Source organism: Stylophora pistillata, chromosome 6, assembly GCF_964205215.1.
Source record: "Stylophora pistillata chromosome 6, jaStyPist1.2, whole genome shotgun sequence".
NCBI lineage: Eukaryota > Metazoa > Cnidaria > Anthozoa > Scleractinia > Pocilloporidae > Stylophora > Stylophora pistillata.
The window spans coordinates 20,817,075-20,831,960 of record NC_142524.1 but is presented as its reverse complement, the minus strand read 5'-3'; the positions used below and the strand labels follow the sequence as shown (position 1 = coordinate 20,831,960).

Here is a 14,886-nt window from a genome sequence, read left to right as displayed (position 1 = left end):
CATATCGCCCGCACCGGAATATTTCCAACATCGTTTGGATCAAGCCATCGAAGGCCTTCCCGGTGTGCGCACAGTTGCAGACGACATCCTCATCTCGGGTGAAGGTGACACTGTGCAAGAAGCAGTGAAAGATCACGACAAAAAACTGCTAACTCTACTTGAAAGGTGCCGCGAAAAGGAAGTGAAACTGAACAAGGAGAAGTTCAAGTTGAGGATGACAGAAATCCCCTACGTTGGTCATGTGTTAACAAGAGATGGTCTAAAACCAGACCCATCCAAAATTGACGCCATCAAAGACATGAGTCGACCAACAGATGTGAAAGGTGTACAGCGGCTTGTTGGACTAGCGAACTACCTGACAAGATTCTTAAAGAAGCTGGCAGACATTTGCGAACCTCTTCGACAGCTAACGCGCAAGGATGCAGAATGGCATTGGAGCGACGTCCATGAGAGCGCCTTTAAGAAGATCAAAGAAGCAGCTTCCCAAGCACCTGTCCTCCGATACTTTGATCCCGCCAAAGCGACTGTACTTCAATGCGACGCCTCGGACACTGGACTTGGAGCTACGCTCTTACAAAATGGTCAGCCAGTGGCATACGCATCGCGATCCCTGACGGATACAGAACGCAACTATGCGCAAATAGAGAAAGAACTGCTAGCCATAGTGTTTGGAGCCGAGAAGTTCAACCAATACACTTATGGTCGCAAAGTGATTGTTGAGAGCGACCATAAACCACTTGAAGTTATTTACCGCAAACCCCTCATGGCAGCCCCCAAGCGTCTACAACGAATGCTACTTCGCCTGCAGAAGTATAACCTCGAAATTGGTTTCAAGCCTGGCCAGCACATGTATCTGGCAGATACACTCTCTAGAGCACCCCTTCCCAACACCACATCGCGCGATGAAGTGCTAACCATCGACAAAGAAGTTGAAGAAATACATATGGTCGAGTTTCTGCCACTCCGCAAAGCTAGCCTAGACGATATCCGTAAAGAAAGTCTGCGAGACAGCACGATGCAAGCACTTGAGAAAGTCATTCGAGAAGGGTGGCCTGAGACCAAGATTGATCTCCCTTGTGACGTCACCCCATACTTCAACGTTCGTGACGAGCTATCAGCGCAAGATGGAATTATCTTCAAAGGAGACAGATGTGTAGTTCCAAAATCCCTCAGACCAGAAGTTCTATCCAGAATCCACCGATCACATATTGGCGTGGAAGGATGCTTGAGACGCGCGAGAGAAAGCGTTTTCTGGCCAGGAATGAACACAGCGGTGAAGAACTTTGTCAGACAGTGTGAAACTTGTCGAACCTTTGAGATCTCCCAGCAGAAGGAAACACTCCACCCACATGAGGTACCTGACCGGCCATGGTCCAAGGTTGGTGTTGATCTGTTTGAGACAAACAACCGACATTACCTTGTGACCGTAGATTACTACAGCAACTACTGGGAAGTCGATAGGTTGGAGTCCAGTACAACATCTAAAGCGGTTATCTACAAATTGAAGCAACACTTTGCAAGGCATGGCATCCCGAACACTGTGTTTTCCGACAATGGCCCACAGTTTGATTCGGACGAATTCAGGAGATTTGCTCGAGATTGGGAATTCAATCATTTAACCTCAAGTCCCGGACATTCGCAGTCCAATGGTATGGCGGAAAGCGCAGTCAAGACTGTGAAAAGGCTTATTAAGAAGGCTAACAAAGATGGAACAGATCCTTGGCTCGCGATCCTCGACCACCGAAACACACCCTCAGAAGGCATGAAAAGCAGCCCAGCACAACGACTAATGAGTCGTCGAACAAGGACCCTACTCCCAACAAGCGAGAAGCTCCTTAAACCCAAACTCTCCGAAAGTGTCCAAGAAGAAAAATGGAAGACAAGAACCAAGCAGGCATTTTACTACAATAGAAACGCTCGAGATTTACCACCACTAAAAACGGGAGATTCAGTACGCATTCAGCCCACAAGTAACCCCAAGGCACCCTGGAAGAAAGCCACTGTTCAGGAACAAGTGAACGTGCGATCCTACAAAGTCCTCACAGAAGATGGCTCTGCCCTTAGACGAAATAGAAGGCATCTGAAAGCAACTACAGAGCCTCACACGCCAACAACCCAGATGCCCCAGGAGACAGAATTTCCCTCGCCACCTAAACACATTGAACAAGAAACTAACGCCAGTGGTCACTCCAGCTCAGAAGTAGCGAAGCCACAGGAGCCAGCGATCAAGCAGCCTGCGACTGATCTAGCATCGCAAGCTTCCAAAGGCAACCAGACTCGCAGTGGTCGAATAACGAAGCCCCCGTCTTATCTGAATGACTTTGTTCGTTAGCCTGAGTCAGTGTCATGAGAGACAATGACATTACCGGACTTGACTAGTTGATTCTTTTGGATATTAGTTTTGATTTTTTGTTTCTCATGTTTGTTTCGATTGTTCCGTTGTTTTCGTTTTGTTTCTTATGAAAGAAAGGATGTAACGAGAGCTCACTCAGAGATCACGTGCACCTCAGGTGACACATGAGACAGCGGTCGATGTTATCTAATCGCAAAAGGTTTTAGATAAAAATATCTACGTGAGAGCGCACGTAGTTTATAAAATAAAGACTGTTCGTTACCTAGAAATCGTGTGATTTTGGTAGAACGAAACATTTATGTCTCGGAACTATTGGTCTGATAGTTGCCTCTTGGAAATTTGATGCTCTTAAAACTAGCATATTTGCCCTCGATGCTTTGTTTCTCGAGCAAATACTTGTTTTAAGAACATAAAATTTCCGCGGGGCAACTATCAGCCGATAGTTCCTCGACAGAAACACTATTGTTTAAATAGTTTGCACTGAGCCTCGCTGCAGTTCTAGGGCTTAGCTTGACAACAAGTGAGAAAGAAAAGAAGCACAGCGAGAGGAGTTATAAATAGAATGCTCATGTTTTGATCAGAGTCACACGGAAACTATGGTTCATTTTTTGACCTGTGGCTATCATTATTTCACACGATCTTTTAGAAATTACTCAAGAGCATTAAGGGATAAAATGAAAACAATAGATAATGAATGCACAAATGTTATGCCATATCCAGCCTGAATCTATAGATTTGAATAGAGTCCTAAGCATAAGATGAACAAGTCACAATATGCTCCTTAATTATCAGCGTAAAAGCATACAGTATGTGGACTAAAATATTCAAATAAGAAACTATGTTGTTTTATATCTTCCCGATGAGGCTATTCTTGGTCAACTACATAACGAAAACTCACTGCCTGCTAGAAAGGTCAAGGACCGGAAGTGCCAAATAAATACTGCTGAGCCAACTATGGTTCGACGTTCTTCATTGCATTTGCCTCTAGGCTTGCTGTTTATTCCGCCAGGTCCTGCTATGTATTTATTATTTATAGATGATGATGATGACGACAATGATGAAAACAACAGTGTAAATGAGCCCAATGAAGAGCAGGATCAAATGATTGTACATATTCAACATAGATTACCACCAGAAGTGTTTACAAATAGCCCCTAGCACTGCACTAGTATCGCAGAGGTCAGTGGTTCGAATCCCATACAGGCCTGATTTTTTTCAGGTCTGATTTTCGCTATTGCATAAATAGCGCTCTCTACTGCAAGGATCGTGCATCATACGTATCTATAACCGCAGTTTAAAATATATGAACTTCATATATTCATCATACTAAATAGCCCCATGTTTGCAAATTCCTTAGCATTTCAGTTACCTACTTTTCTGGCACCAATGATTGATTGCAAGTGGCAGGCTTGTTTTTGGAGGAAGTCACCTTGTTCACAAAGATGACCTGAAGGGTTTACAAGGGCATGGCAAAACAGCACAAGAAAAGTGGCTAACAAACTTTGTAATTGACAGGTACTTAGAACTGGTCAAACAAGCAAGTGCAACTACAGAGATAGAAGTGATCACATGAGAGAAGTTTGAAAAAAGGGTGGGAGCATTCCCTTCCCAACAAGTTTTGAGGGCACTTCAACCTATTCTCAACCAGGATATATTTGTTGTTCCATGCAACACTAATAAAAGCCACCACTGGTTCCTTTCGGCAGTTCAGCCACCACTACAGTGTGTACTGGCTCTAGATAGCATGCCAGGTAGCTTCATAAAGCCAACAGTTTATAAAGCTATTGAGTAGGTCATTAAGTTAATGAGAGAAATTGATGGCAACCTCAAGGTTGAAGAGTGGTTGTTTTATGCCAACAAGCCTGGAGACATCCCAAGCCAAATAAAACATAAGATCAATGACATTTTTTAAGTCTAACGCACGGCATTCACGGAAAACAGCTTTAGTGTTATAGTATGTAGTTTTAATTTTAAATATCTTAGCGTATGTGATATGTATTTTTATAGGCTGATGAATTGATCGTGTCTAAATAAAGATTACAATACAATACAATACAATAAATGACTATGACTGTGGTGTCTTTTCATGCATGTATGCCAGAAGTCTTGTCAATTTGAGCCCTATGATTCCCTAACTGTTCACAGCATTTCTGATCTAAGAAGCTACATGATCCTTGAACTGCACAGAAACGCTGTGTTACCAATTCCTCCACTTAGCATGAAGGTGGATGAATATTATGCAGTTGACTATGTTAACCATTACTATTTTGGCAGAATTCTGAGCATTCAAGGCGATTTCATCCGATTCAAGTTTCTACATCCTATTCCGCATAGTGCAAATGCCGCTGACAGCTTCGATTGGCCTAGAAGAGATGATGTTGATAATGTTCATAAGAATTGTGTGTTTTATGGGCCTGTCCAGTTAGTGGGCAATACTCCTTTCACAGTTTTGGAGCATGAGCATGTTAAGGAAGTTTTCCTTTATCTCCAGAAGCAATAAGGTATATTCTCTGCCATATTCAACACTTGTGAAAAAATTGTGTTAGTCATTTGAAAGGTGAACTTTTACAAAGATAAAACATTATATCGCATATTGTGATGGAGGGCGGACGTGTGATTCTGAGCTCCCGAGTTATTGGACTTGTACTCCTCTTGTGTCTTGTTCATACCTCGAGGAAAGATAAACATGACTACTCTTTTACCAATGAGTACTTTGGTCTACGTTTCCCGCACTCTACGTCGGTTAAAGTAGCAAACTGGGATTCGAGACTCTGTACAAAATGGCGGGCACACGTGCATGTCACTATTAGAGTGAAACGAGCAAACGTTACTACAGCCTATTATGCCAATTCAACCTCGACTTTTAGACCTGTTATACAACTGTTACATGATGTTGAACTTAACCCTGGACCAGCAAACAGCTCTATTAGAAACAAGTCTGAAAAGTCAAATGGCAATGTGAAGATTGCACATCTTAACGTTCGCTCGCTTACATGCCGTGATCATTTCGTTCTTGTAAAGGAAGCGGTACTGGAAAATAAGTTTGACATATTTACCGTATCCGAAACATGGCTCAACAGTTCAGTTACGGATTTGGAAATAGAAATTCCTGGCTATGTTATCTACCGTATCGACCGACAGGCGAAGATTGGCAGTGGAATATGTGCTTATGTCTCACGAAATTACAGGACGGAGTACTTGAGCGATATATCTCTTATCACGGCCTCTGGTTTTCACCAACTGTGGCTAAAAATCCACGTCAGGAACATGAAGTCTTTCATTGTCTGTACACCCTATAGACCACCGCACACATCGTTATCTTGTTTCGATTCAGATCTCACAGAGAACTTTATTTATGCCTCGTCGTTCAATGTTCCAATTTATCTATTGGGAGATTTGAACTGAAGACTTGAGAATAGCAACGATCCTGGAGCTAATGCCCTTGTTAATTTCTGCCATTCCTATAACTTGTCAATACCGATCAACACGCCAACACGAGTTACAGAGACTTCGAAATCAATTCTAGATGTTATCCTTGCATCGGACACAAGACAAGTTCAAACGGCTACCGTTATGGAAAGCTCGATTAGCGACCATGACTTGGTTTGTGTCACCATAAAATTGAATAAGGCGCGCTCCAAATCCGTCTATATTACCACCAGAAGTTTTAAACACTACAGTCCTGTTGACGTATCACTGGCACCATGGTCCATAGTTGATGTTTTCGACGATGTCAAGGACAAACTTTATGCACTTGGTTCGCTATTTACTGAGATACTCGACTGCCATGCTCCAGTTAAAACTTTTAAAGCACGCTGTAAACCAAATCCATGCCTAACAGACAACATCCGCAGATTGATGAAGACCAGGAATGATTGGCGTAAGAAAGCAAAGAAAGCAAATGATCCGCTATGTTGGACTGCCTACAGATATTTCAGACAGGAAGTAAAGAGGGAAATCAGAATTGCTGAACAGGAATTTGTTGCCGAACAAATCCAGAGGAATCCAAATAACACCAATAATATCTGGAAAGCAATTCGCCAGTGCATCCCCAGTAAATCTACATCTCAGCGAACATACAGTAAGAGCGAAAAAGCTGTTGCAGACGAATTTAATCAGTTTTTTGTATCTGTTGGTCAGAGCACTGTTGACAAAATTACGTCCCTGGCTAATGAATGCAACCTAACACTTAATCAGAATTATTTTGTACCGAGACAATACGCTCTCTCTGACCAGTTCACACTGAGTACCATTGATTATAAACAAATAGAACATATAATAGCAGCAATGCCTTCAAACAAGGCCCCAGGGATAGACAAAATCCCGATTCGTGTCATCAAGGATTGTCTTAATCCAATTGTTCACCCAATAACGTCTATTGTTAATGCATCCTTTCAAAACTGTGTTTTTCCATCAAAATGGAAAACAGCTGTGGTTACACCAATCCCAAAAGAGGGCGACCAGGAACAGGTAAACAATAATAGAACCATCTCACTTATACCAGTCTTATCAAAGGTTTGCGAAAGGGTAGTACATAATCAGCTCACCTCGTATATCTGCAATCGAATGACACCCTATCAAAGAGCCAAAGCGGTAACAAGAGATGGCATTCTGCGAAACGTCTGTGATTGAAACAACTGACACAATTCTTAACGCCATTGACAAAAAGAAGTTAACAGCAGTCGTTCTATTAGATATGAGCAAAGCCTTCGATAGCATCAATCACGACACATTAATTTTAAAATTTCAAGATGTCGGAATTTCCAGTGACGCTCTCCAATGGTTTCGTAGTTACCTAAGCAACAGGACACAAATAGTACGAATCCATTCAATGCTATCTGAGCCTTTGTCTGTGACCAACGGCGTCCCTCAAGGAAGTATCTTAGGCCCACTACTATTTAGCATATATACGAACGATCTTCCTTCGATCCCACAGAAATGCAGCACTCAGAGTTATGTAGATGATACGAAACTCATCACTTCCTTCGAACTTAAAGACAACCTGGATGCAATTGCTGATTTGGAAGATGACTTGTTTAAAATAGGAGAATGGTGTTCCAACAACCAATTGTTACTTAACCCTGGCAAAACCAAGCTGATGATATTTGGCAGCAGGCAGATGCGTGCAAAACTGCAATTTCGCTCCCTTTCCTTTATGGGTGAGGACATCGTCCCCGCAGACACCGCCAAAGACCTTGGTGTGATTTTGGATTCTAATTTAACTTACGATGAACACATAATTAAAACCGCTTCCTTGTGCATGTCCCGCCTCGGCCAAATAAACCGTGTCAAGCATGTTTTCGACAAACGTACACTTTTGATAATTATTAATTCCTTAGTTTTCAGCAGGTTATTTTATTGTTCCAATGTTTGGTCAAATACCTCAAAATGTAATGTTAACAAGTTACAGGCGGTGCAGAACTTCGCATGCCGCATTGTTAGCGGTGCGCGTAAATTTGACCACGTTACACCAATTCGCAAGGAACTAATTGGCTTTCAGTTCAAAGCCAGCTTTACTACCAGAACGCTACTATAGCCTTTAGATGCATGACTGGTCAGGCCCCAGAATACCTGTCATCAAAATTCATAAAGCGAGCCAAGGTTAGTCGATGTAGCACCAGAAATTCGCAGCTTTTGCAAATTCCATTCTTTAGAACAGCTAGCGGTCAGAGAACATTTTTCTATAGAACTGTAAACTTATGGAATTCTTTGGATAATTCCTTTAAACTGTGCAACTCCGTTTATGTTTTTAAAAAACGTTTAAGGACTAAATTACTCAAAGAGTTGTAATTTTACATGTATATTTGTATACTTTTATTTTTCTTTTAGAACATTCAGATTTTAAAACATTTTTAATTGTAAATAGGATCTTTTAATTGTAATAGGAATATTTTTATAACATTGTTTTTGAAAAGCCTCCTTGGGGAAAGTCAATAAAGTATGTATGTATGTACAAATGGCAAGTTTGTTGAACTGGCTGACTTATTGTTGGCAAATCTGTGGGCAGTCGATCAGGAGCCCCACACATTTCTGGAAGGCAAGCTTCTGGTCTCAAAAAAGTGGCGGATGGTCAAAGACGAAGACATCCTCACCTGGACAGAGGCCTTTACTATCTTTCAAATGGCCTGTACCTCCCATCCCCACCACTGGCCAGACTTAACAAAATACAAGTTGCTGATTATCCAAACAGCTTGGGAATCACCCAGTCAGGCTTAGCTCAGGACATTCAATATAGGCATTATATGACTGTACCTTTGTCGGTACTTTCCAATGTCAGTGTTATTCCTACCGTCACCTTCACCAGTCTGTGTATGCCCATCTTCAAATCCATCATCACCATTTATACACTCATTTCCAGCCAGCTCAGTGAACATAAGCCCAGTTTGCAGTCTGCTGGTAATCCAACCTGTACTTGTCAACTCTTCTATACTAATGCACAAGCACAAGAGAGCTGTTTCCCTTAGTCTGTTGGATGTCATTCAGGCAACACAAACTTCATCACCCAGCACCAAACAGCCTACCATGAAGGACAAAGCTGAAAAGATCCAAGGGACCCTTGGAAAAATTCTCAAGCGGATAGACACACTAATTGTTGTTCACTGCAGCACCAGGGAGACCCATGCACCAGATGCAGTTCAGGCAATAGTAACTGCCCAACTTATTGCTAACACAGCCTTTTACTGCAATTGTGGCATGCACATCTTCTCCAGCAGAGAAGGATCAAGCAGTTAATCTAACACTGAGCAGAATACATCCCTTCGGCACTGATAAAGGCCATGACATCTGTGGAGTTGGTAACAAGAAGCTACAAACTCCAGAAAAAAAATTGGGAAGATGAGAGAACTTGTCTTCTAGTATTTTCTAACCCCATTGATGCAAAACAATAACATGAAATTTTGCAAAGCTAATCCAGAAAAACAGATTCAGTGTTGCATTGAAATTTCTGTTGTAATTTCTGTTACTGGTAAGTCATTTTGCAAAAATTATATAAAAGCACTTTCTTTATAGAAAGGAAAACATAACTTAGCCAAAACAGGAAAATGAGAAAAGGTGACAAAACCACTGCATTATGGATATTGGAAAGTCTGAACAAACATCACATAGGTAGGTTTAAGTAGAGTTAAATGGTGGTCCTCACTTGTAGTAGGGCCAATGGCTTTTGATAGACTTAAAAGTATAATAAATCAAACACTTTGAAATACAGACAACAGTTGGACCAAAGATAGAATCAACTTTTTTGCATCTAAACTGAGTCTACTTCTATGAATGCAGTTACCCCCGTGAAAGCAATTGGAGGATTTTTATACAAAAGTTATAATGCCATCAGTTACAAATGGCCTAGTTGTTTGGGGATCGTGCAACAAGACACGCTTCAGCAATCTGGAAAAACTACATGCCAGAGCGGGACATATCGTGTATGGTTTATCATGTGTCACCAGCACTACAGATGTTTTAACGCAAACATGATGGGATAGTCTCAAAAGAATGTGTAACGTATGATTAGCAGATTTCACCTTCAAACCCATAAAAGGATACAACGCCACAGAACTTAAGGACCTATTTGTCCAGAGGAACTCAAGCCGGGAAAGTAGAACAAAGAGAGAAAATTAATTATTCTCCCAAGCCCCGAGACAAATTTTACGAGGAACTCCATCAAGGAACAGCCTTTCCAGGAAAGAATCAGTGGCAATAACTTAAACCAATTTAAGCACCTGCTTTCAAAACTTGACATTAGAAAAATAAATTTCGATCCAATTGCCGCTTTAATCAAGTATTAACATTTAAAAGATGATGATTGTATTTATTTTTAGCATTTTAAATTTACAGTCTTTGTACATGCCACATTATCTAAACATAATTCTAGGTACATAATTAATTTTTAATACTTAATTTTTTATTTCTAAATACACGACCCTGCCAGCTCTGCTGAATACTCCATCGCATTTAAATAAAGTGTTCACTTCAATTTCAAAAGAAAAAGATCCTTTTTAAAGAACAAAAATAACTGCATTTGTGTCACCAAAAGTAATAACAATTAATTCTCTCTAAATAATTCCCTTTCAGGTGACCCAAGTATGAATGATTCAAGTGGTATGTTGTATTCCATTTTTACCATTTCCTTAATAGTCAACAAGATAAAACGTTGAGCAATATTGAAAACTTAGCTCACACTTTTCATCAAAGAGTTTCTACTTCTCAAACTAATAATTTTACTTTCACTTGAATTTGAGTGACAGGTTATCATACATTGTTAATAATATACCTCTGGCAAGTTCTGTGCCATACATGTAAATGTTCATTAGCCTAAATTGATGCACTACCTGTCTTGAAATCAAACATAAGAAAGTGTTGTTAAGCAACTTGAATTTCCTTTATGAATCCACCATGACCTCTCACAACTTGCGCCATATCAATCCACTGAAAAAATTGACACAGTATTTTCTACTATTATTGATTACTACTTGTTTAGACATGTAATGATAAGTTAACTCTGAATATGAGACATGCAAGAAGGAATGTTCCCAAATATAGTTTTCATAGAGTTGTAGGAACATGGAACTCCCTTGCGCTTTCCATTTGTGAGACAACAAATGTAAATTGTTTAAAGTCTTACTTCAGGGATTAGTTCATTCTCTTAATGTTTAATATTTACATTTATTACTACCATATTTTAATTTGCATCATTATTTTCATTTAAGTACCATTGGTGATCCACTCTAAGATGAGATCTATGACTCTTGCATTTCATCCCTAATAAAATAAATAAATACTAACAGTACATGTATTTGATGCTTTTGATCTAATCAGTAACAACTTAAATTCGATAATTTTGTCCTTTTATTTCAGAACAAAGCATGGCTGGTTATTTAAGTAACCTGTTGCCTATAAAGACCACCCAAAACAAGAATCAATATTTTTTCACTAAATTTCCAGATAAACACTAATAAAAGTAAATTGTACTGTCTACGTCTCCCCAGAGAAGCATTCAGTGGTCAAGCCCAAATTCAAGTCTTCACAAGCTGTTAAGTGCAGAAGTTCCAACTAAAGAAAAACCATGACAGCAAAAAAAGAAAAATTGATTCTCAACAAAAGAACAAAAATTCAAGCTCCCCATAAAAGTGAGATGGATTTTGACCTTCAGCAAATAAGAAACCATGGTAGCAACAGACAGCTCAGTAGAGGAAATTCAAGGTTGAGAAAACAATACCCTGGTCAACATTGCTGGCCATATTTCATTTGATGGCACTGCGGAAACTGTAAATGTTGACTAAACAAGATGTCCTGTTTACAGATAACAGTGGATCTCTACGGCTGGTCTTGTGGAAACAGGACACAAGCAAAATGAAATCAGGGCAATGTTACAAAATATCAAATGTTACCATTAAAGAGTTTAATGGTGCAAAGTATTCAACATCAACGAAAAACAGCACAATAAATGAGGCTGACAGATTAAGGATAGATCGAGAAGATGTTGTATTAGAGAAAAAACAACATTTGAAGCTGCAATTCCCACCTGAAGGAATTAACTAAGTTCAATCTTATTGAACCCACAAGTGCCACTCTAAAGTCATGGAATTGGTGACAAGAAAATCCTCAAATGTTCTGAGTGTGGCCTAATGCAACTGAATACCGAATGTTGCCAGTATTCTTACCATTACTGGAAAAGACACGACTTCCCTGAATATAATTGATGATACAATTTTAAAAACAGCTATAAACTATTAAAACAGAACAGGGTGGAGAATTTGTGAAAGAGTTTGCAGACCTTAGTGATGATGATATCACTGAACTGCTTCTTCCTGTCAAAGCAACAGTTGTATTCAATGACAAAAATGCCGAAGAGGTGATCAAATCAGTGTAACTCATAAACAATTCACCTTTTATGAGCTGATAGTAATTTATAACTACTTTCCAAAATGTAAATAGGTTTTAAACTTCTCATTTTCTTATACTCTAAAAGTTCTGTTAGCTGTATTCTATGTGAGTTGTTGGAAGTACATCTTTTCTTTTTTAAAAAATTCACGTTAATTTTCAAATAGTTTGAAACACAATGGTTTTTGTCACCAGTGGCACCTGAAAACTAAGAAGTAATATTACTGTTTTTCCAACACTTGATACAACCATTGGTTTTAATTGATGAATAAGAACTATTTGTTTCACAGGTGAAAGTGGGAAATTCCACTTGTTTTACTTAAGAAGTTCTATTATATATCTCTCTTTGTATGTTGTTTGCTCTGTATTTTTGCCAATTTCAAACATTGCTGTTAGTTATTTCAAATGAAGTCATCATTAGTTACACATGTATGTCACCAATTAATTACACATGTATGTCACCGATTAATACCAGTCGATCTATATCTTGATGGACTGACCGGTTTCTTACCACTATAAATAAAGTTACTATTATTATCATTATTATTATTATTAGACTAGATATCCACGCTCGTGGGTTTTGGGACAGACAACAATCTGCGTTCTTTGATGCTCAGGTGTGTCACCCAAACACAGATTCGTATCAGGAACTGTCTCCAAAACAGATATTCCAACTACATGAAAATGAGAAGAAGTGGGTTTTGGAAGTGGAGCAAGCGACATTCACACCATTAGTTTTTACAAGTACAGGTGGAATGGCCGATGAATGCAAGAGATTCCATAGCCGCCTCGCAGAGTTACTTGCTTTAAAGAAAGGAGATGACTACGCTACAACCATAATTATCTTGGATAAGGGCGAAGATATCCTTTGCCATTCTACGTTCAGCTTTGCTGTGTCTCAGAGGAACCAGGAGAAAGAGAAGAGTAGCCAATAATTATATCTGACACTGACATTACATCGGAAAGTGCGCAAGCCAGAATTTAAGTAGTCAATTTTTTAGTATGTAGCTTAGTTTACTGAACTTTTAATTTTTTTTAGAGAACTGCTTTTTGTGAAATATTTTTAAGGAAAAATCTATTATTATTATTATTAAGTTAATACCGAAGAGATTCAAAACTTTTCTCTCAGTTAGAGACTTTTTAAACTTGTTTTGTAATATTTATACCTTAATTATGATCATCATTATAATTATTATAAGTGTGTATCCAAGAGCTTTTTCTGGGATTTTTACTGGACATTTTGACGCATTTGTTTTCGATTCTGCCTCGTCATCATACGCACTACGAAGTCACGTGAGAAAGCACCAGCCGCTCAAGTGTTCAGTGCACTTCTCGCCTTGCTCGAGTCGGTCAGCACAAAAAACAGGCGCGGTATTAGAACAGTTAACTCGAAAAATTTTCTCAATTTAGCCGTGAGGTACATTAGAAGGTGTCTACATACCAAACTGGAAGCAAAACAAAAATTGTCAATAGAGCTGAAAATGACAGAATCTCAACTTGCTGAAAATGGCACTGCACCAAGCAACAGCGAGTCGGCCATTGTCGCGGCCATCAGTTCCATGCGCGAGCTGCTAGTTTCTTCCATCACTTCACTGAAATTTACCATGACTGAATCCCTCGGTCAGATGAAGGTCACCATTGACCACCTCGCAATCGAGGAAGGTTCTTTAGAGGAAAATGCTGAAACTGAACAACAGCTAGAAATAGCTGCCTACATGGACCAACGATCCACACAGCAGTCGGACAAAAACCAGCAATCTGGGTCCGCAGTGTCAAATAGTGGGGCTAAAAAGCCTACAAGTTCTCAAACAACTGAGCAGAGCATTAACACTCTGATAAATCAGAGCTCTGAATCTCAGCGTGATGTTCCTGATGGGGAAATTGACCTACTGTCAGGCATTGCGAACGATCTCAAACTTGATCAAAAGAAGGCTCCTGCTATAAATGAGCAGATCGCCAAAATTGTCCATGGCTTAATGAGAGAAAAACTTACGGACGAAGTTCTGACAGCGACACAGAATCGCTATAATACGCCAGAAAACTGTGAATGTCTCACCAGCACGAAGGTCAACCATCTCATTTGGGATAAACTTAAACCAGACACGAGGTCTGCTGATATCAAGTTGCAACGGGTGCAATCCAACCTTGTCAAAGGGCTCATTCCTGTAGTTTCTGTGCAGGCACGGGATAAAATTCCCAGAGATGCCTTGAATGCCCCTGATTTAATAAGAGCGGCCACTGATGCCATTGCTCTGATAGGTGCCGCTAATTTCGAGTTAAACATGCAGCGCCAGGAGAACATCAAGCCCGAGCTAAACGAAGACTACAAGCATTTGTGCTCCAGCTCAGTCCCATTCACAGACTTCTTGTTTGGCAATGATGCCGATTTGTCTAAACAACTGAAAGATCTCGCGGAAGCGACCAAGGTCAGCAAAAAGCTTAACCCCAAAGTGGAAGGCCACAAAAGCAATGGATACAGAGGTTACAAACATGCAAAGTCCAAAGGATTTGGCTACAAGTACTCCTCGCGTGGTCCAGGCACTCAGATCAATAAACATTTAAACTGGAAAAGGCCCGGCCCCCCTTACAACAAAAAGTACAAGGGGAGGAGGCCAAACAAATAGGGCCAGAAAACCCCTTAAATGAGGTAAGCTAAAGCA

At 40.0% G+C, this 14,886-nt stretch overlaps 1 protein-coding gene across 1 annotated transcript in view; it reads left to right on the top strand.

Annotated features, from left to right (window-relative positions):
- The first annotated feature begins 13,689 nt into the window (after positions 1 to 13,689).
- Positions 13,690 to 14,886, top strand: part of LOC148728709 (uncharacterized) — a 1,280-nt gene continuing 83 nt past the window's right edge. The window contains exon 1 of the mRNA XM_088762676.1: positions 13,690 to 14,886. This exon is cut by the window's right edge and continues 83 nt beyond it. Coding sequence (XP_088618802.1) covers positions 13,708 to 14,850 — 1,143 coding nt within the window. The 5' untranslated portion in view covers positions 13,690 to 13,707 and the 3' untranslated portion in view covers positions 14,851 to 14,886.